Source organism: Esox lucius, chromosome 14 (assembly GCF_011004845.1).
Source record: "Esox lucius isolate fEsoLuc1 chromosome 14, fEsoLuc1.pri, whole genome shotgun sequence".
Lineage (NCBI taxonomy): Eukaryota > Metazoa > Chordata > Actinopteri > Esociformes > Esocidae > Esox > Esox lucius.
Window position 1 is genome coordinate 25,911,688 of NC_047582.1, and position 22,769 is coordinate 25,934,456.

The window sequence follows — 22,769 nt, forward strand, 5'->3', positions numbered from 1 at the left end:
GTACTCAGATTAGGTAGCCTATTGTGTGTATGTGTGTGTGTGTGTCTGTGTGTCTTTGTGGGTGTGTGTTTGGCTGAGTGTTTTAATCAATGGTTGGTCGGAAGCGTCACACATTTGTTTCTGTGTCTGTTTATGAGGTTGTGTTGACATGTGGCAGCTGAGCCTTCATGGAGCTGGGTGAACAAACATACCCAGAATACACTAACCAACAGCAACACACACAAACACAGGAAGAGAGAGAGCGTGGGGGCGGGGGCGGGGGCGGGGCAAGCAGGAATGGTATTCTTTCCTGGACCTGAGATGTGATGGGGGAGGAGTGGATTCCTAAGGGCGGGGCCCGGGGAGACACAAGCGCGTGAATCACAGTGCAGGCTGTTTGACACTGAGTAGTCCCGGGGAGACAGTCACGGAGGGGTCACGGAGGGGTCACACGGTGACATCTCCCTTACTGTACCACCAAGTGAACTCTGACCTCAGTACCGGACAGGTCATGTGCCCTCTCCCGTTTCTGTGGGGATGCTATTATTGGACCGTAGCACGCTCACTGTACAGAACACGGTGGCTTTACAAACGACTGGGAACGGGCGGTGACACTATCCCTGCCTCACAGTGCACTCAACGGAATGGAAGAAGCCTGTCATTCAAACCCGCAGCGTGTCTTAACCAGTTTCAGAACTGCAGTGCGAAGCGGACCAAATACGGGGACGGCTGGGCATTCCCACTTTGACTTCCTGAAACCATGTCATTAAGAATGCGAGTAGATGAATGACTGGAACGTACTGAATGATGTAACACACGTTGGCAGCCAAGTCCCCCTCCCTCTACCAGCAGCACAGGCTGTCAGGAGCAGAGGAGAGCGAAGAATGTTTAAACAAGAAATAATATCAATGACTTGTGCCCCCAAGTGTTGCATTGGTCTCTGCCTTAACGTACAACTGCGTAGTTCTGGCCAGGTATTGAATCCTGGTCGCAACGTCCAGACAACCCCCAGATGTTTCGGCATAGAGAAGCACGGTTTGGCCTCCAGCCTGTAAAGCTGGGTAATGTGTTACCCCTCAATTGCCTGTGTAGCTGCAAAACACTTCCTGACTTAGTGAGAGGTGTGAAGACAGTCAGAACCGCTTGGTGAGACATGCCATCAGGAAACAGTTCTGGGTCTTCCGTTATCCTGCCGTGGAGTTTTTCCATGATACTGTTTCAGACGTCATGGTAACCAATTGGAGAGAATGTATGTTTGTATGTCCGCTATGACACTATGTTGACATGTAGCAGCAAGTAAGCTACAGTGCCAAAGGTCTAGCCATCTAGCTGTCTATATATCAGTCTGTTTATCTGTCTGTCTGTCTGTCTGTCTGTCTATCTATATATATATATATAGAGAGAGAGAGAGAGAGAGAGAGAGAGAGAGAGAGAGAGAGAGAGAGAGAGAGAGAGAGAGAGAGAGAGAGAGAGAGAGAGAGAGAGAGAGAGAGAGAGAGAGAGAGAGAGAGAGAGAGAGAGAGAGAGAGAGAGAGAGAGAGAGAGAGAGAGAGAGAGAGATGTTGTAATTAGTAGAAACTGAACCCTGCTTCTATTATTTTTACAGGAATCTATCAAAGAAGTATCAACCCAAGAAAAACTCCCGCGAGGAGGAGGAGAACAAGTGAGTTTGGCGCCCCGACCCAATCACCGTGACATTAATCAGTGTGACACAGGGTGGGGTTCATAGATTTCATCTTACTTGTTAGATAATTAAGTAGTCCACATTTTTCTTCCAACATCTGAGCACCCTCAATAAGATGCCATGTCAGATCGGCAAAACTAGGACAGATGTCACGCATCTGAAATTCAAATCCGCTAACGAAGCTGAATCACCCATTCCTCGTCTCATTGGATGTTTCATAGCCAATTGGTTCTCAGCAACACTTTTCTATCATCGCTGCATCCAAGGAGGAGTCTGCCAATGTGTCCAATGTGAAGTAACTAGTTACTTAACGTTGGTGTTTAGGGACTTCACAGAAATTAGTCTAAATGAAAATGTGCTACTAAACTACATAAATAGTCTCTGAGCAGGAATTGTAGCTTTAAATCAGCCATTCAAGTCAGAATAAGAGGCAAAGTTGGTCTGTGGGATTCAGTTCAAATGGCGCTGAAAGTTGTGACATGCGCCTTCATTTTGCAGGCCAGGCGTGTGTGTATAGCCTCACTCGTGTCAGTGGCCCTTCCTTGCTTCCGCTTCCTCATACTTCACTTCCTGTTATCTCTGACCAATCAGGTACACATCCTGCCGGGCTTTCCTGTCAACGTTGAATGAACTGAACGACTACGCGGGTCAGCATGAGGTGATAGCTGAGAACCTGAGCTCTCAGATCATCGCAGAACTCTCCCGTTACCTGACAGAGCTCAAGGCAGAGAGGAAATCGGTGAGACCACATGCACTTCCTGTTAGAATTCTGAGGCTATTACTCTGTATGTCTGTTTATCAGAGGCTGTATGTGCTGTATGTCATTGTCTTTTTGTTGGTCCGTCTTGCTCTCCCACGCTACTTATCCCGTCAACACAGAGTTGAAATATGGCTTTATCCAGAAAGCAGGCCCAGTTCCCAAAAGGAAGGTCAGAGTGAGATCCATCCCTTCTGCTTGCCCTGTGCACTGCACACAACCATCCAGCTGCCCAAAGACTGTCTACTGGGCCAGCACATTACTCCATCTTAGAGTCCCAAATGGCACCCTATTCCATATTTGGTGCGCTAATTTTCCCCGGGGCCATATAAGGCACTGATCAAAAGTAGTGTACAACCGAGGGAATACGATGCCATTTGGGGCTACGCTTTATGAGTCCTACAAATGGAACAAATCATAGACTTCTCTAACATTAAGAGTTTATTTTCCTCCCATAATTCCCATGGCAAAGATGCATGCGACATGCATTATATTTCAACTTTGAACTCAGGTTTTCCCTTCCCGTTAAAAATGCCTAGAATAGAGCAGGAGAGGGACAGTGTCAACTAGCTGTCTGTCCCCTATGGACCAGCCTGGCCCGACTAGCTGGGTTACAGGGCGCCCTTTCAGGTAGGACCGCTGGTGAGTGACTCGCCTGAAAGTAGAGCCGTTTTCCCCTGGCGTAACGGAACAGTGAGAGTGGGTTGCTGGTGGTTGACCTTTAAGACTGTCCCATCAAAGCATGTGTCTGCGCGGCACACCGTCAAAGGCAGCAAACTGTAGCCTTTCCTCTCCAGCCCCCCCCCTTCAAGGACCACAGCAGGAAGACAGAAAACAATAAGGAATAGTGGATTCAGGCATTTTCCACTCAAAGCTCAGTTAAAACAACACGGAGAATGTGAACACAGACGGGGGGATTTCCAGGGAGCCCTTCTAACTGTCTTTGGGTTTGAAGAAGATCCTCCCGGGGTACGCCCTGATCAGTTGGCTCTGGTTTCATCTGGCCTGGCTTGGCTCGGCCCTGGTCCACCCCAGGGTCTGGGTCCCTGTATGTCTGGGCCTTGCGTTGTGTTTGGCCCCGTTCCCAGAGGATTGGCCCTAACTCATGCACTAGAATGTTCTCCCTCAGGCCCCCCCACGCATGCAGGCACGTACCCCAAGATCCACACACCCTTTCTTCTTCTCCTGGGCTTTTCCCCCCATTTCTTACACGTCCAATGCTATTTCTGTACTTTTTGGGGCTTTATTTAACCAGAGTGAGTCTGCCGAAACACAGTCTCATTTGCAAGTGAGACGTAGCCAAGAAGCCAGCAGCCATCAATACAGCATGCAGATTACAAACACACAGTGTAATAAACACCACAACAGCTTCTCTCAGCCTGCAGGAAACATTTGTAACTTGTGGAGTTCCAACAAATGCTCCACCGCCACACATAGCAGCCTCTCTATTAGCCACCATTGAAGGGGATTTTCCCATCAGTCCCTCATCCTTCTTCTGTTCATTGCTCTGGAGGACAGTATGTGGTTGTGTGTGTGTGTGTGTGTGTCTCATGGAGACGACCCTGTTTTCTCCTATTCATGTAGTTCCTAGATGTTACTGTTACGTGTATCAGTGGTTCTTTCTGTGGTGAAACTGGTGTCAGGGGTGCCTGGTGAATTGGCGTGCTGTGACAGAGACACTATCTGGCTTTATTCCTGGACTGTTCAATATCTTCACGCTTCCTTCTTGGGTTATTAGAATAAAACACGATATATGCGAATATGACCCTGTGCTTCCTGCTGAAGTTGTCCGCCTCTTTGTGCTGTTAGCTGGTATTGTGATCTGTTTATCTTGTCATTATCATGCCAACCACCGTGCAGAAACAGGCTGTGGTTTGGCCGGTGTGGTGTGCCTGTAGTACAGTTAGTTCATCCATTTCCATGATATGCCCCAGAGGTTCACAGGCTTGTTTGTAATTTGTTATCATGTCAGTGCCTGCTTACTTGTTTGCCTGCTTGTGTAACATGGCACTGCCTATAAAGCGCCAGAGGAAGATTATAAATAGACTTGGTTCTTCAGAGAGACCTGGGATAAGAGTTTGGCCCTGGGTACGTAGCCCGATATAGATACTAAACAGCTGTGTGAGAATGTAAAGCTATTGTCATCATACCCACACACATGGACATGAGCATTGGTTGAGTACCATTGCCATTTGTACTTCTGTTGAAACAGACAGACAGATAGATAGGCAGACAGCCAGGCAGGCCGGCAAATAGACAGTCAGGCAGACAGAGAGACAGACAGACAGACAGGCAGGCAGACAGAGAGACAGGCGGGCAGGCTTAAAGACAGGACTGTAGGACGGTCCAGTTCCTACTGTTTATTCCTCTTTGGGTCTTATAGTAGTCTTATAGTATAGTAGTACTTTACTCGTATTAGCAGAGGAAAACAAAGGACAAGTGTGATCAATCTACAGCAGGAGAGGACCATTAAACTAATAGCCTTCATTAGTTCCACTGTAATAGATCTTATTTTGTAGAACACCCCCGCCAACCACCCGGTTGAACCCTTAGTATGCCCGGGGGGGTCGGCTGGTCCTCCTCCCTCCGTCAGTTGTCCACAAGAGTCCTGGTGGAGGTAAGTCAGTGGTGGTATCTAACTGTGTCTCCCTGTGTGGTTGGTCTAGTAGTGCTGTGCTAGACATCTGTAGAGAATCACCGGTGGCCGCTGCATGTACACAGACAGTGACATATGTGTATCACACTGAGTCATTCAGCGTGCCAGTCAGCTGTACCGTGCAGGTCCGGCGCCAGAACAAATCAGCCGGATGGCCGTAGGATTTCTATAGGGGGGCCATGTTTTGTTCCCAGGGCCTCCTATGTGTGGACATAAAGAGTTGTTGTTGGGAATACAGTGTGTCGCCTAATTCAGCTGAAACAAAGCGGTATGTTTTCTCTCATGCTCACGACCAGCCATGACGTTTTCCCTTAATTTGTAAAACAAATTCCCAGCATCCGAATGGTGCAATGGGCACTTTCTGGTGGCTTTAATAGGAAAGCATCAGAGAGAGGGAAACAGCCCCCCCCCCCACCTCCTCCTCCAATCTCTTCTTTCTGTATGTAGATTTTGTATCAGATGCTATCTGGCCCAAGATGCATCTGTCTGTCAGTGCACGTTAAATCCAAAGGCTGAGTGAGATGAGGTGGGCCAGGAAGTCTACAATGGTCCTACAAAATGAATCTTAAAGCAATTGAATATGTTTACAACGCAATCCCAGAATGCTGTGCCTTGGACCCGTATGCATTAAGACATTGACTTAGCAGCAACACACAGCCTGGCCTGACTAGCTGTCGGTCCCCTATGGACCACCCTGGCCTACGCAGCTGGCTTTAAGCTGCACACTAATAAGGGCCTGGAAAGACTGTTAAGCACCATTGAGAGAATTGTGGGTAGCTGACTAGTAGTTATACTTGTAGATGTCCTGAGGGTGTTAGGATGGTATTCAAATGTGTTTGTGGGTTCTTATGTGATGATTGAGGCAGGCAGACATTCAGACTTGGACTAGACAATGAGGAAGCAGACTTGTAGAGGTCTTTATGAGTCTCGGATGATTTTAGGAACTAAACAGACTGATCGCTGTTCTCCTATTTTGGAAAACGTGACATTTTAGGGCCTTAGGAAGCTTACTATACATTTACTCTGACCAGACAATGACACTGCTGTCTATAGCCCATGCATACCAAACCATACCAGGCAAATTATACTCAGACCATAAATGAATCAAACCAACTGGTAGAGCTGGGAAAAATCAGTGAGACTCAGAAAAGAGGAATAATAAAAGGATGATAATATCTCCTTGTTTGGCTTCATTCATTGCTGGCCACTCTGAAAGCTGGGCATTCTGCTCTGCATCTCACATTCCTCTCCTGTGGAAAACTAAATGAAAACCAAAAAGGATAAGGAGTAAGAGGAGGAGGAGGAGTGTGGAAGAGGAGAGCAGCAGGAGGAGGTGGAGGGGAAGAGGTGGAAGAGGTGGAGAGGAGGGGAGCAGGATGAGGAGGGGAGCAGGAAGAGAAGGATGGGAGGTGGAGTGAAGGGGAGCAGGATGAGGAGGGGAGCAGGATGAGGAGGGGAGGTGGAGTGAAAGGGAGCAGAAGGAGGAGTAGTTAGAGGGGAGATGGGGAAGAGGAGACCCGGAGTCTTTGAGCAAGAAGAGGAGGGGAGGTGAAGAGGAGGGGAGCAGAAGGTGGAGGGGAGGTGAAGAGGAGGGGAGCAGAAGGTGGAGGGGAGGTGGAGAGGAGGGGAGCAGAAAGAGGAGGAGTGGAGCAGTGGTGGAGAGTGAAAGGTAGAAATGGAAAGGGGGAAGAGGTGTAGCAGGAGCAGGGCCAAGGTCTCCTGTCGTCCCTCCCAGCCCAGACAGACCCAGACACCAACCCCCTCTCTTCACTGTAACCTTAGAACTAGTGTCTGAGGTGACCATCAATGAGCTAAACATGAGGGATGATTGTGTTACAGTTGGCTTTCATAATGTCTGGGAGATGTCTGTGTCTGTGTAGACAAACTGGTCGATGAATTGTGGATTTTTAAATTGGTCAGTCATAGTTAGTGTGTATTTTTGTGTGTTTTTTTTACACCTTTGTCCTTTGCTGTCAGGAAGCAGTTAGCTACTCTGTGGTCCTGAGTGTGTGTCTCCAGGTTTGCAAAGCCTAGCTGCACTAATTATTAAGAAGTAAAAGGCACACACACACCCCAGCACACACACACACACACACACACACAAAAAGGTCCACATAATTGCTTGTCAGGGAGAAGAAAGTGTGTCAATTCTCATAAATGCAAGGATCTCCCTGTGAGCCAGTCAAAAATGTGGAACAACTCTGAACTATAAAATTGACACCACAGATGTTTTCACTGGAGAAAAAAGAGAGGCAAGAGGACTTGTAGGGACAGGAAGAGGGGGAGAAAACTGAGAGGCCCAGAGTATAAGGACAGGGAGAGGGAAGAGGACTGAGTGGGCCGGTGCAGAAGGACAGGGTGAGGAGGTGAGGGGGTGAGGAGGTGAGGGGGTGAGGAGGTGAGGGTGTGAGGAGGTGAGGGGGTTGCTGGATGTGATTGATGGATGATGCAAAAAAGTTCTGTAAAAATTTTTTACCAATGGTTTTATTTATTGTTGATATTCAAGGCATATTTTTCTAAAACCAAGTTGTATTATCTATTACAACTTTAACTAGTTAAGGAAAATGTACCTCATTTTAAGGATGATCAGATTTTTTTACTGAAAACAAGATATTCTTGATAAGACATACAGCTCCGGACAAAAAATGAAGAGACCACTGCACCTTTTTCTTTCCTTTCCAAAAAAGGAAAGTCTCTTCATTTCTTCCGGAGCTGTATATTTTTGGTCCAGGACGTCTATTACCCAACCCTAGTCCAACCGCTCCTCCTGTAATACACATCATTCAGAGAGAATGATAATTGGACTAATGAGCCCTGCGTCGTGTTTGTGTGTGCACGCGCTTCTGTCCGCGTGCGCATGTGAGCGAGAACCAGTGTGTGTGTGTGAGAGGGAGAGGAAGAAAGCGTGCAGGTCGTGTCGGTGTATTCAAAGCTCAGAACCTGTGAGCATCGTAAGGCTGTGCGCCATGTTGTGACCTCTGCTCTTATCCACATTCCTGGGACACGCTGGGCCAGTCGTTAGCATGGTTAGTTTACCTGGAGTGAATCCATCCAGACAGAACGATTCAGTAATCTGTTCTCTTGTGTACCAGGACCATAGTGGGCATGGCCTTAGCACTTCCTAGGTCTGAGAATAAAAACGGGCCCCGCACAAGATTCAGGCTACATTCTTAATGATCTTTTAAAAGCTCTTCTCTACCTGACTTTAATTCCATACCCTGAAGCTTACTAACCAGAGAACAGTTTGAAGAATGTCAAAAAAAACTATTAATTTCCCCCTGGGGGGAGTCATTTTAGAATGTAGGATATGTATCAGTCTGTGCATGTTTCTGGGCTGGTCTTCCACTTCTCTGAAACTTGAAACGCCAACATGTGTAAGCCCTGGCAGAGGAGGAGGCAGGAGGTGTTTACTGTATGGGGTAGATTGACTGATCCAGGTCAGGCCAGGAATTCAAGGATGGACAAATAAGTCATTTAGAAGACACTCCTTTTTAATGTAATGTACAGCAGGAAGTACTGTACACACATGTTCACAATAAAAACAAAAATGACTAGAGAGACTATATCTTTTTTTTAATTTTTTTTGGAAATAGGGGAAACCATTCTAATAAATGCTGACATTATACAGTCCTTAATCATCATTCAAAATACTATGTTTTTAATTGGTGCTATAGAAAGGTTCAAAATAGCTGCAGGTTGGTTTTTAATGGTATGTTATATAAATCTGAAGGAAGTATGGTTTAAAATGCATTAAGTTCAGAAAAAACTGATCATCAGGTAATACATGTGCATCATGTTTTGTTTAGAACAGAATGTTCCTTCTAAAAAGGAAAACCTTTTTTGTTGCTAAAAACCTTTGAGGCTCCAAACTCACTAGCAGGTTATTTGCCAAACCCAATTCTTTGTTGTCATTGAAATACTTACAGGGTCTGAATCCCATCTGACGCAAATTCATGGTTTCGTATGTTGCCCATATATTTTAATTCTAGACATATTTGCCACATGATATAGGCTAGACAATTATGCAAACATATACAACCACATCCCTGTCTACTGCAGTACTATAGCAATGGTTGTTCTTTAGACCAGCTTGTTTTAGCCTCAGCCTTGTGTCCCAAATGGCACCCTATGCCCTGCATGTAAGAATCAGGGTGTCATTTAGAGGATTGCCTCTGCACAGTTGGTTTATGTTTTGTCTGGACAACTTTAATGACTCGGACATTGTTCTCTGAACACTGTTTCAGTGGCCTCTGCTCTCAGATACATCCCTCTGAAGTGTTGTCAAGGAGAAGTAAATATTTGCTTGATGGAAAGACCTTGACGATACCAATGATGCAACCTGGGCGAAATTAGGCCCTGACTCCTCGCTGTGAGGATGTCCTGGAAGGAAATATGTGTGTTGACTTACAGTTATGATTTGCTAATAAGAACAGTGATGTTTTAATAGGTTTGGAAGCACCCTTTCATTATGTTTTCAGTTGTAGACGCGTTTGAAGGGGCTCACACCACTGGCCTCTGGGTAAACCCTTCTCTTTAATAGCTGAATAACTTCCCCTGAAAACATGTGAGGGCTTCCTCCTTCGAATCAGTGACCCAGGGAATAGTTGTGCTTTCACCAGTAAGACAGGGAACCGAGAAGTGACACTGCAAAGGTAGCCAGATTCAGTCATTCAGCCTACATCGGTTCCCAAACATTTCACCAAATCACTGTCACGTTCTGTCGAGGACCAACAGTTACTGAATCTTTCACATGAAATAGTATAATTAGGAGTACATTTTATTTATTTAAAACTAGATCAAGTAACAACACCAAAAAACAGCAAATGAACAATATGTTTTAGGAACACAAATGGAACTGAAAAAGTGTTCGGAAACCAAACCATTGTTTCAAACCTTGTGAAACTATTTATCACATCATTTTATGTTCTGAGAGTAGAATAGTATTGCTAATACCTGCTTACTTAGTCCAAGACTCAAGGTCTAGAAAGAATTCTTATGTCTGGCGGCTTTGAAGTTAATTAATAAAGGGGCGGTATCCTGAGTTGGCTTCTCACTCTGATTGGATATCCCTGTTTTTTGCAAATAGTTTTAACAGAGAAACCTGTCCTTCCAGTGATTGGCTTCCTCCCACTCCACATTAGCCCCGCCCTCAGCTACTGACAGCAATCATGATTCAGAAGATGCAAAGAGACGTGTTTAATTATAGAAATTAATCAGGGCAATAAAAGGAGATACTATCATTATTGTGTTTCATGATAGATGTGTTAAATACACAAAGGTAAAATGCGTTCTTGATGCTGGTGACGCTGTCTCTTCGTGAGCATGCTAGGTTGCTAGATATTGTTGACTCTAATCCAGAGCTTTCAGTTCGCTAACTCTCAGGTGTTCAAAGGAAATTCAAAGTTATTCCGTAGTAGCTAACGCTTTAATTCAGAAAGATGTTACCACTACGAATACCGTTAACACCATACAGTGCATATAAAGTCATACAGTATCATGGTGGTCAGCACTTGAATCTAAGCCTATTTGAAGTCTGTCTGCCTCTCACTGTCTCCCTGCCTGCAATATTTCAGTGGAATTTTGCACAACAATTTATTTTTCTGTTCTGTTCTGATTGGAAAGTCCTTTTGGTTCCAATCCCTGATTTAATAGCCTTCACGTTACACTATTGGCTCTCAGATTCTCATGACTACTGGAACACTTTCTTCTTAAATCTTGTATGTCTGTGTGTGAAATAAGTGTGATTTTGTGTAAGTTAATGGCCGGGTCAGGGGCCCTTTGTATTAGAAGCATTGACACTCATCGAAATACAAGTGCTGCGCTTTTCATTCTTCATATTATTGAATGCCTATTGAATGCCTGTGTAGCCGTATATTCAGTACGCCTACACAGCTACTGAGGCTGAGGGCCACAGACTGGTGCCTGCTTGGGACTCCTCCCTTTCATTTTATTGATATCAACTACCTCACTTACATTTGTATTCATGGCTCATAATGGAAGTGATACATTATTAGGGCCTTTTTAGGGTACCAAAGAATATAATGTCGATTTAGGAGTCTTACTCATAGACAGTCCAGAAAAGTTGTTTTTACTAACACAGACTGCAGAGAAATGTGCTCTGCCTTTAGACCAGGTGTTGCTCCCATTCATTCTCTCCCTCCTTCTCTCCCTCCTTCGCTCACCCCTTTCATGATTCTTCCTCTGGAGGGAGAAGGCCAAGTGGGGCCTCTAAGAAAAACACCCATGGTGTTTACTGAGCGTGCCCAGACAGACAGCTGCCATGTCCTTCCTGTGCAATATGCCACACTTGGCAAGGCTGGCCCTGGCAGCCATCTTAGAATCTCCATTTGTCTGATGGAGCATCTCTGTGCTGTCTGCTGCCTTTACATGTGCACTTACCCCCAAGTTGACACACTTCCACACCATTTAAGGTCACGCCTGGTTGTTTTCTGCCTGTCTAGATTGAAGACTGCAAAACAGTTAGGACATAGAATAGTCTGGACATAGAGCAGTCTGGACATAGAACAGTCTGGACATAGAACAGTCTGGGCATAGAGCAGTCTGGATATAGAAGAGTTGCGACATAGAGCAGTCTGGACATAGAGCAGTCTGGACAGAGAACAGTCTGGGAATAGAGAAGTCTAGACAAAGCACAGTCTGGATATAAAACAGTCTGGACATAGAGCAGTCTGGATATTGAACAGTCTGGATATTGAACAGTCTGGACATAGAGCAATCTGGATGTAGAACAGTCTGGGCATAGAGCAATCTGGATATAGAAGTCTGGGCATAGAGCAGTTTGGACATTCTTTCTGACTGAAGTCATGTTTCCAATCAAATGAAGGTCCTTTGATTTTCGTTAGAGAGGGTTGCATCTGGATTCTCCTTTAGGTGATGAATGGATCAGTCGTTCGGAATCACATGCTGTGTCCGTGTACATGTTATCCAGTGTTTTGTGCCAATTCAACTACCACAAAAATCAAATCTCCGGTCTGAAGCGTCTGAGTTCTACTGTGAATCATACTTCCTGACAGGGATGTCGGCCACTCTTCATCTCACCTAGCTCCTGTCTCTTTCACCAAAGTCTACCTCATAATTTCTCTGTCTGTCTTTCTAGGCTCTGCGTCACTCAGTCTGTGTCACTCAGTTGTCAGGACAATCACTACCCTTGACCTCTTGATCAGCTGTAGATTTGATTTATAAGCCAGCATTGTACTAACATGTAGTTCCTTCTCCCACCCGCAGCATTTCCAGGATGGACGCAAAGCCCAGCAACACATGGAGAGCTCATGGAAACAACTGGAGTCGGTGAGTGGTGCTTTGTAGAATGGTATTACTGAGCATTAGTACTCTAACTCTGTTACCGCCCATTAGTCAAGAGTATGCTTTACATCTATAATTCCCAGTAGTCAGAGCCATATACACTTGCTGCGTTGCATTGATTTCTGTAAAGTAGTTGGAGGAACAGAATCCCATTACCTGGCAGTCAAAGTGGCATTAGGCCTGAGGATTAGGGGCTATCATAATGTATGGAACTGTCGAATAAAAATCACTATGCAGGTGTTTTCACAGGATTACATGCATAATACGCAGCCTTCCTCACTGCGCTGTCCCAATGAGGAAGTAAAACTGAACAATGTTTGTACATGTCAATGATTGAACTGCAGAGCTCAACGTATATCAGTGGTCAGAACATCTTCTCAGGTTGAAATGAGATCAAATCAAAATGAAGAGTGAAGTGAAGAGGAGGCGGTGGCGTTATGTAGTGCCCCAGGTTTCCTGGACCGAGTTGAATCAAAGGGACAATTAGTGTTGTTGAATGACCGGTCAGAGTCTTTTCAGAACGCAGGCACGTGCTGTAGATAATGATATTTCCTCAATAACAAGTTCACGACAGGTCTGAGAACTGTTCGTTCAGAGGCAGAGAATCTCACTTCCAGCTTATATGAGTGGTCCTGGGCTTTGTTGAGATGTGTCAGCGCAGGACAGTGCAGATTATTGTGCATTCCTTAAGCATTTTTTCCTGGACAGGTCTAGTGTTAAGGCACATCTCCAAGCTGATCACAGTAGTGGAAGGAATGTCAGTTTATTTTTTTCTGTAAAGAGCCTTTCCTTGAGTCTGTGCAGGACAGGCCCTATCACTGAGAGGTTCTGCTGTGAGAGAGAGAGAATACATGGCAGGCTCTTTCCTCTCCTACTCCCCCCTGAATGTGCCCATTGTGCCAGGGCAGCTAGACCAGGATCAGGGGGCACACTAGAAGAACAAACACTGATTGTTTCTAGCGATGGATGAGGGAGGGGTGGAAAAGGGAAGGGTTTTGCACACAAACGGCTACCATGAACATTTATTTAATCTTCAGACAGACTTGACTTTGAGAGAGCCCCCCTGGTTGATCTCTATTCAGTCCAAATGCCTGGTCTGAAGCGTTATGACGTCCGTGTAGCCCACACCGCTCATAATATGACATCTCTCCCTCAACAGCCAATCTCCAAGACCCCGAAGGGCAAATGCAGGATGTTACCCTACATTATTAATGAGCATGTCAGGGCCTTACTGTAAACGAGTGACGTCTGTAGTGTGTTCTACTACAGTACCCATAATTCAACCTGTAAGGATTCTGTGTGACCGCTCTCCCCTCAGAGTAAACGGCGCTTCGAGAGGGACTGTAAAGAGGCGGACAGAGCACAGCAGTACTTTGAGAAAATGGACAACGACATCAACGTGACGAAGGCTGACGTGGAGAAGGTACGTCCTGTATCTCTTCCTCACAGCCCACCAATCAAACGCTGGCATATTGTTGACAACTTGTTCTGTAATGTAAAACGTCCCTCCAGCTCTCTCCCCTTCCTCCCTCTCACTCCCTGTCCCTCCCTGTCTCCTTCTGTCTCTCCCCCATCTCCCCCTTTCCCTGTATCTCAGTGACCCACCCCACAGGAGGGTGAATCAGTAGCAGTTTGTTTCACACCAGGCGTACATTGTCTGTCATTGTCTGTCATTGTCTGTCATTGTCTGTCATTGTCTGTCATTGTCTGTCATTGGGCAGCAGCACAGGAACAGTGGTCTCTTGCCTCTCACCGCGGCTGGTGGCGAGAGTGACTGACTGAATAATGATTATCCCTGTTGGCCAGCAGCAGAAAGTAGCCAGTCACCGTCACCTGCCTGTTCACTGTCTGTGCCACTTGGCAGCCCATCCAGAGCTTTGTGTCAGTGTGTGGCTGTGGATATTTGTGCGCGTATATGGTGGGGGGGGGGGGGGGGGGGGGTCTTTGCGTGTTTACATCGATGTCTCATTCCAATCATCCCTGGGGAAATATTTTTCTGTCTATTGTATGTGTTGTGTGTCTGTTTATCTGCGTTTTGTGTTTCCGCTCTCCCTGCTAAATCTCACCAGTCACCAGGCTTCAGGACCGTGTTAAAAGAAACTGTTTTGAAAGCCTCCTGTGTCCCTACAACATTGGTCCGGAATCAGGAGACCTTGTAATGTCTGTGCCTTTAAAGCACACAGTGCCGTATTCGCCATGCCGCAAGGCATCATGGGTCACCACAGCCACTCCAGCGTGTTGCTTCATCAGCAGTCCGCCCAGCAGCAGCCCCAGCTCTGAGCTCAAGGCTGACATGGCTAAGATCTCATTATGATGCTAATACAGGCCTGAACAAGGAGCCCTTATGTCCTAACCAGACTGACTTACAGCCAAACAGCCACAATGGATGGGCTCACAGACTTGGGCTCCAACCAGAAAAGCACTGTACAGCTCCGGACTGACAAGAACTAAACTGACCTACAGAGTCCTGCTTTCCTGGCCCACAACTCAGACACCTACAGAGGTAGCCCTGCTTCTAGTCCAGTCACACAGTGTGGGAAACAGGAGTGGCAAAGTCTGAGTATGTTGACGTAAACTGTCAAGTCATTCTTCAACAAGCATGTTGTTGTGAATTTGAAGTATAATGTATAACTCTGTCCAGACTGTGTAATGTTATGGTAAGGATAGACCACATAGCTGTGAATCTGAGTAGAGTTGATTGCGACCAGTGGAATATCCTGTACACATTAACGTTCCACTGGTCATACTTACTGGAGGCCACTGGCCCAGTCATAGATAAGCATGAGTCTGTAGGCACTCTACTCCCACACATAGTCCATACATGACTGTACTCACTGCTCCTTTCACATATTCACATTAACTTTCTCTCTGATGAAATTGAGAAAAAGAAACAGATATGACGCAATGTCCTCTTTTACAACACCCAGCTGACATTGGGATTTTAACTTCATGTTGTATTTGATCTGCTGTGTCACACCTCTCTCTGTCATTCTGGAAACACACACTGGCACATATGATTTCAGACACAAGATGGCCGCCACACTGATGCCATTAGTACAAAATAATCTACTAAATACATACTCTTATATGTGTCCCATTGTTTTTATATGTGCCTTTAACTCTTTAGTGTGTTAACCAGGCCACATAATAGACTGTTAGATGATCCTGGCAGACCGGTCAGTTATGTGAAACCAAACGCCCCCAACTGTTCCTCCTCTGATGGGAGATACATTCTCTCTGTCGTTTAGGTGACTGTGGTGAATTCCTTAATGGGAAGACATGTCATCACCCCAACCAGGTTGATTTGGGTAACAGTGATGGTTACAGTTTGTGTAGGATTGAGTTTTTAACTGTCTTGTGGTGTACAGTCAAGCTCTGCTCAGAGAATTCAGTAATGGGAAAACTGTTGTAAATATTGAAATGCACCCCTATGTTTATGATAATAGCAATATTCCACATGGGATATATTTGGACTAGGGAGTCCTGTGGCTGTGGTCTCAGACGGTCCAGTACCTCTGAGCACTGGATGTAATGGATGGACACTACAGTTTGTTAAGCTAGGCTTCGGGTGGTTTGGAAAGCAGCTGGCGAAAACCTCAAGCTGCTCCCTCTCCTCTGGCGGACAAATCCCTCAAATTAGGGTTTGGCTGCATTACTGGATGTAGACAGGTCCCTTTATGGCTCAGCGTGTATCCCTCAACATGAGTCTCCTATGGTGAGTATTTTAAGCACTGACAAGAGTAGACACAAATAGGGGGACTGCCCTCTTCGCTGCTCAGACACCCTAAAGGTGGGACCAGCTTCCTCTTAAAGCTAGGCCAGCAGACTCCACGCCCGTTGTCAGAAAACCTCTGAAACCCTACCTTTTTCAAGAGTATCTAAAAAATCATTCCGCAGGTTCTACGCACAGGGTCTACTACAGCTTCCTGTCCGGCAGGAAGTAGCTAATTCTTATTTTGTGTGTTTTTCTTGTTATTTATTTCTCTGCCGTACCTTGAAGCGATGTTCCCTCAAGGTAGGTTTGTCAAGACACAAACAGATAAAGGTCACCTTGAACAGTCACTGTTCAAGACATGCTTGTGACCTCATGGTCCCGTGTTGGACGCTGTCCTCTCTGTCCTATTGGATATATCTGTAGCCTGCACCTCTATCACGTAGGCTTGGACTCCAGCCTAATACGTTGTCTTTGGAGGTTCGTGTTATGTGCATCCTCGTTATGTTTCTTTTTCTGTGTACGAGTTTCGGCCTGTGAATCTCTCTCTTTGTATGTGTTTGTCAAAACCGTGACGCCGTTCACATGAATCTACACCTTGCTTGGCTTCTGTGTACACGCACGCAAAAGCAACGTACATTTTTGCTGTCTTTTTCATTCCTTAAGTGCACACTGATAATTCGTAAACGAAAGCAATGCAGTGATGGTAGATTAAAAGGTGCTTCCATTAAAGTGTGTGTGCTGAGATAGTTAAGCAATGCCATTCATTCGGACGGGGTTGGTTTCTTCCATGCAGACTAAATGGAGCAATGGTCACTGAATGGTTTGATGAGAATATATATATATATTTTTTAAACCATCTCCTTCTTGTCACAAGACGTTCAACCCCACCACATACTACAAAAACAAATAGTGGATATTTTTGTTATTCTAGGCATTCACTGTAGTAGAATAAGAAAATGCACAATTAAGCTGTTTAGGTCAGCTCATAGCGAACCAACACCTTGTTAAGACACTTTGAAGGTTTGAAACGCAGGACCAGCATATCATCCAGCCTAACGGGAGATCATGAAGAGCTTCCTGCTAAAATAACGTTGGCTGCATTGCACAGACCAGGTGATCCCACCGTTAATGGTGTCGAGCCGGCGAGATACTTGACAGTGACCACACAGGACACGATCTGCTTCTAGCCCTGATTGAATACTTTCAGAAACAACGACTTTGAAATATGTAAAAGTTACATGGTAATGGATTTAAACCTGTTTCCTTCAATTACAACGTGCAGTTGATATGAAAATACCCTGCCCTCCACATTTCTTCCCAGTTCTATGTCTTTACTTAATCACAGTGGGTGTACTGACCTATCTGATACAACTCTGGATGAATAAGTGAAGGTTTACTGCTAATGAAAAGTAATATTATCACATTTTTCTATAAATTAGAAAAAGGCATAATCTCCACTAACCAAGGTAGAGATGTTATGTACATTTTGGTGTGCCAGCCTACCATGAACCGCTCATCAAACACATTTGTTCATGACATAACATCATTATTTTATCGTCATACTGTATTATTACTGTATAATTGAAAATACAATGCTATCCACAATAAGCTAGACATTGTCAAATGGAGCCTACAGTTTAGGAATAGGTCCTTTTCCAAATTGATAAGAAGTGCTCAAGGGGTTTTAGCGTGCTGTGTAATGCTAGTTTAGTTGGCAGTTTCTTTATTTGTGTTAGTGATCGGGAATATCCTAGAGATTTCAGAATAGTTTCAGATATGAAAGCATCTTCAGCCACAGAGCAGGTGTGACTGGTGGATGCATGAGTGTTACACAGAACTAGCTGCTGCTGACTTCCTTCGGTGAAAAACAGGATGTGATGCTGCTGAGGTTAGAGCTAAAGCAGGACACGATACGGCTGAGGCTTGAGCATGGCGTTCTGTCATCATTCGTGTTGCCAGGGTGACAAGTTGTCTCTCTGTATTTTTGTATCGGACAATAGGTTGTCTCCTTTGGTTCTTATGCCAGCCCTCTGTGTGTGTGTGTGTGTGTTTGTGTGCGCATGCCTGTGTGTGCGCGTGTAGGTAGAACATTCTGGACTACACTCTGTGCCTGTCCTCCAAAAATGTGTGGGAGGAGGTTGGCTGCTGTCTCAGCCTGAAGTGTGGGTGGAACTGGACATGGTCCTTCAAAGGCCCCTGCCAGGACCAAGAAATGTCGGCCATTTCGCTGTGTGCACCTCATCATTTTTTATAAGGGTTTCTGTAGACAAGCATTCAGTTAGAGCAGCATGTACTAGTCACAACCTACTGTTGTAGCATTATATTGAAAAGCAATAATTGGGTTTATTGCGTTCCGGTGAGGATGTCCTGCCATCTATTTACTTTGACCCATCTGGTCTAACAGGCTGGAGACAGACAATGTTGCAGGGACATGATATAGCTCGGGGTAGGCTTGGTTTAGGAGGGGGACAAGAGACAGGGCAACTTACCACCATACATATAAGTTGATCTTTCTGCTCTTTTACATTACTATAGCTCTCTGAGGGGCTGCTGAAGCTCTTCTGATATACTGTGACTCTGGCACCAGCATGCTTAACTTTGGCCAGCGAGGAGTATTTTTGGCTCGTCAGGTTTATTCCTGTTCACGTGTGTCTCACCTGACGTACATTGTGCGTTCCATTGCTAATGGCTGCCGCTACTGCTACTTCCTCTCACAGACCTGCAGCTATGAGTGTGTGTATGTGTGTGGGCGCCATGAAGACTCTCAGGTTTATTAAGGGTGTGTATAAACGTTGGTTTTATTTGGTGCCCTCCTCAGGCACGGCAGCAGGCTCAGATGAGACACCAGATGGCTGCAGACAGTAAGACTGAATACTCCAACTTCCTGACCAAGTTCAACCAGGAGCAGAATGAACATTATTACACCGTCATCCCCAGTATATTCCAGGTATTACCACACCGTCACCTCCAGTATATTCCAGGTATTACCACATCGTCATCCCCAGTATATTCCAGGTATTACCACACCGTCATCCCCAGTATATTCCAGGTATTACCACACCGTAATCCCCAGTATATTCCAGGAATTACTACACCGTCATTCCCAATATATTCCAGGTATTACCACACCGTCATCCCCAGTATATTTCAGGTATTACCACACCGTCATCCCCAGTATATTTCAGGTATTACCACATCATCATCCCCAGTATATTCCAGGTATTACCACACCGTCATCCCCAGTATATTCCAGGTATTACCACACCGTCATCCCCAGTATATTCCAGGTATTACTACAGCGTCATCCCCAATATATTCCAGGTATTACCACACTGTCATCCCCAGTATAGTCCAGGTATTACCACACCGTCATCCCCAGTATATTCCAGGTATTACCACACCATCATCCCCAGTATATTCCAGGTATTACTACAGCGTCATCCCCAATATATTCCAGGTATTACCACACTGTCATCCCCAGTATAGTCCAGGTATTACCACACCGTCATCCCCAGTATATTCCAGGTATTACCACACCATCATCCCCAGTATAGTCCAGGTATTACCACACCGTCATCCCCAGTATATTCCAGGTATTACCACATCGTCATCCCCAGTAAATTGCAGGTATTACTACACCGTCATCCCCAGTATATTCCAGGTATTACTACACCGTCATACCCAGTATATTCCAGGTATTACCACACCGTCATCCCCTGTATCTTCCAGGTATTACCACATCGTCATCCCCCATAAATTGCAGGTATTACTACACCGTCATCCCCAGTATATTTCAGGTATTACTACACCGTCATCCCCAGTATATTCCAGGTATTAATACACTGTCATACCCAGTATATTTCAGGTATCCCTAATATATTGTAAGTATCATATATAAAATATTCCTCAAACACATGGCACCTGTGCTTTAACATGTTATAGTAGTAACATTATAAAAGCATGCAATGACCTGTGTGTCTTTGTGTTTCTGTGTAGAAACTTCAGGAGATGGAGGAGAGGCGGATTGAGAGGGTGGGTATGTCCATGAAGACGTACGCAGATGTGGACCGCGATGTGCTGCCTATTGTAGGGAAGTGTCTGGATGGAATGACCAAGGCTGCTGAGTCTATTGAGCCAAAGACAGTGAGTTCACATGTTTTATTCACACAAACACACCCACAAATCTCAACCATCTGCCTCGAATGGTAACCTGCTTAGTCATTATAGGACCCGGGATTAAAGATGGCGTGACGTATTTCCTGAATTCTTGTAACCCAGAAACATGATGACCAGTCATCACTTAGCTAATTTCTGTGTTGAAACTCCCATGAGAGGGATTTCAGAGAGTGACAGCAATAATGAAAGAGTGAAAGAAAGAATGAGAGAAACCTTTCATATTTACTTTGAATTTCAGATTTTGTCAGAACTTTTGTGTTCACCTTCGTAACTCATTATATCTGTCTTATGTTCCACTTGTTTTGGCAATGGACCTACATATATATATAGAGAGAGGGAGAGAGAGAGCTGGAGACCAAAAGAGACAGAAGGGGCAGATACAGTAAGATGAGAGATAGAGAAGAATTACATTCACTCTATGCCAACCTCTTGTCTGACTCACTGGCATAATAGAGGGTGTTGCTAAGTGAATTAGCGCACTGCATCATTGCAGAAGCCTCTCTGTTGGTCTGGATCCACCCAGCCATTCACTCTTCTGACGCAGTTAAGTCACCCCAAAACCCCCTGCAATTCCCCACAAAACTGGGAATAACCTGACACAGGCGTACAGCGCGTATAGGAGTCATTACATATTTGATAAATAGAAATATAGAATCAATTGAATGATTTCATTAGATCAGACTGTGCTGTCATGAGTATTTTTGTAAAAATGTATGCCACCATAAAATCTAACAGGTCTGTAACCCCCTCTCCCTCCCTCACCCTCCCTCACCCTAACTCACCCTCCCTCACCCTAACTCACCCTCCCTCACCCTAACTCACCCTATCTCACCCTCCCTCACCCTAACTCACCCCTCCCCAACTCCACCAGGACTCCAAGCAGGTAGTAGACTCGTACAAGTCTGGGTTTGAGCCCCCGGGTGATTTAGAGTTTGAGGACTACGGGCCGGGCCAAGCCATGAAGAGGACGGTGTCTGAGACCAGCCTGTCAAACTCACGAGGAGAGGGCAAGGAACGACCCAGCGGGGGCAAGAGCAAGGGGAAACTGTGGCCTTTCATCAAGAACAAGAATAAGGTAACACTCTGACTGGAAGGGCTCGGTAAAGCACTCCCTCACAGGTTCTGTTGGCAGCATTGTCCCTGTACTGATATTGTCATTATTTCTGACTTAGATACCTGTCAGGGCATAAACTGTGTTTGTTCTGTGTTACTGTGTAGCAAACAGCAGTGAAATGTGACTTTTTGCTAAGTTACTCGGTTACTCTTATAGCTGTGTTGAGATGTTTTCATTTATGGTTGTGTTCATTTTGCAGTCATGTTTTCCTTACAGGACATTAGTAGTGTTATCAGAGCTGTTGTTATTATTTGCCACAACCCACCCCCCCCACGCCGTGCCGGTTACTCACCATCATCATCATCACCTTCATTGTCGTTGAGCCACTTAACATAACAGCAACCTATTAGTTCATCTGTGACTGACCCGCCCCACTTCCATCTTTTCTGGGTGATTAACTAACTGACAGAATAACTCAATCCTCTGCATCCCGATCGTCTGTCCTGTAGTCTAACAACAGTCTCCCCGGTCCGCCTGGAATGGCCGTCTCACAAACCCACCACACGGTCTCTGGCTTCTGAAAGGCTCAGCTGTCTAACACAAGGCCTGGGACGAGGGGCAAATGCTGGATGTGGCACCATTCATGCCCACTGTAATGGTGCCACTCCACGGTAGAGCTGAATGTGTGTGTGTGTGTGTGTGTGTGTGTCACTCGCCTGCTCCGACTGCCTGCGTTTTTATTGCGATGACGGGAGCCTTAAACCGCGTGTCTGTTTGGTGTCCATCCTGTTCATAATGTGTTTGCCGTCAAACGCCTGAGCAGTTGTTGATGGTGCATCTGTCCTCACACTTAGTGTGAGGCCATTCTCCTGCTGTACCCCGAGTGTGACCAGAAGGGCACGCCACCCTCCCCACGCCCACACACACACACACACACAACCACGCACGCAGCGTGGCGAAAAAATAAGACTTGAACAAAACCGAAATGAGATGTGCTTCATGTTCACTCACTGCGTATCAAACTGTCAGTACAAACTCCATCTGTCAGTACAAACTCCATCTCCCAGAGGGCTGTTAGCTAATTAATACAGCTCTCAGTGGTTTGCGACTGAGCTACAGAGTTAGGTTTCTGTGATGACCTGAAATTTAGCCGCTCTCACAGAGGATGGTGAATTTCTATTTCGAGAGCTGGTATGTAATGAGGTTCTCCTCTAAACAAAGATAACACTATAAAATGGAAGCTTGCATGTGCTTTCTGTGAAAATGCCTGCTTAAATGTGTCACAGCAGCGTCTTGCAATAACACTCTGTTTATGTAATGCTTCTCACTTTGTTTTAAACTAGGATATCCTTTTGACAAGTTATTTTTAGTTTCTTCTAAGTTGGTTTGACGTGATTATTCTACGTTACTACATAACTGCTGGTT

General features: G+C 45.4%; 1 protein-coding gene across 27 annotated transcripts in view; it reads left to right on the forward strand.

Moving 5' to 3' along the window:
* LOC105015254 (formin-binding protein 1) overlaps nt 1–22,769 on the forward strand; it is a 71,132-nt gene that overhangs the window by 31,141 nt on the left and 17,222 nt on the right. For all 27 annotated transcript variants that reach the window (XM_034297138.1, XM_034297129.1, XM_034297133.1 and 24 more), the window contains exons 3-9: nt 1,586–1,642; nt 2,255–2,402; nt 12,322–12,384; nt 13,718–13,822; nt 18,933–19,061; nt 20,111–20,257; nt 21,162–21,365. In XM_034297138.1, coding sequence (XP_034153029.1) covers nt 1,586–1,642; nt 2,255–2,402; nt 12,322–12,384; nt 13,718–13,822; nt 18,933–19,061; nt 20,111–20,257; nt 21,162–21,365 — 853 coding nt within the window. The remainder of the gene's footprint in view (nt 1–1,585; nt 1,643–2,254; nt 2,403–12,321; nt 12,385–13,717; nt 13,823–18,932; nt 19,062–20,110; nt 20,258–21,161; nt 21,366–22,769) is intronic.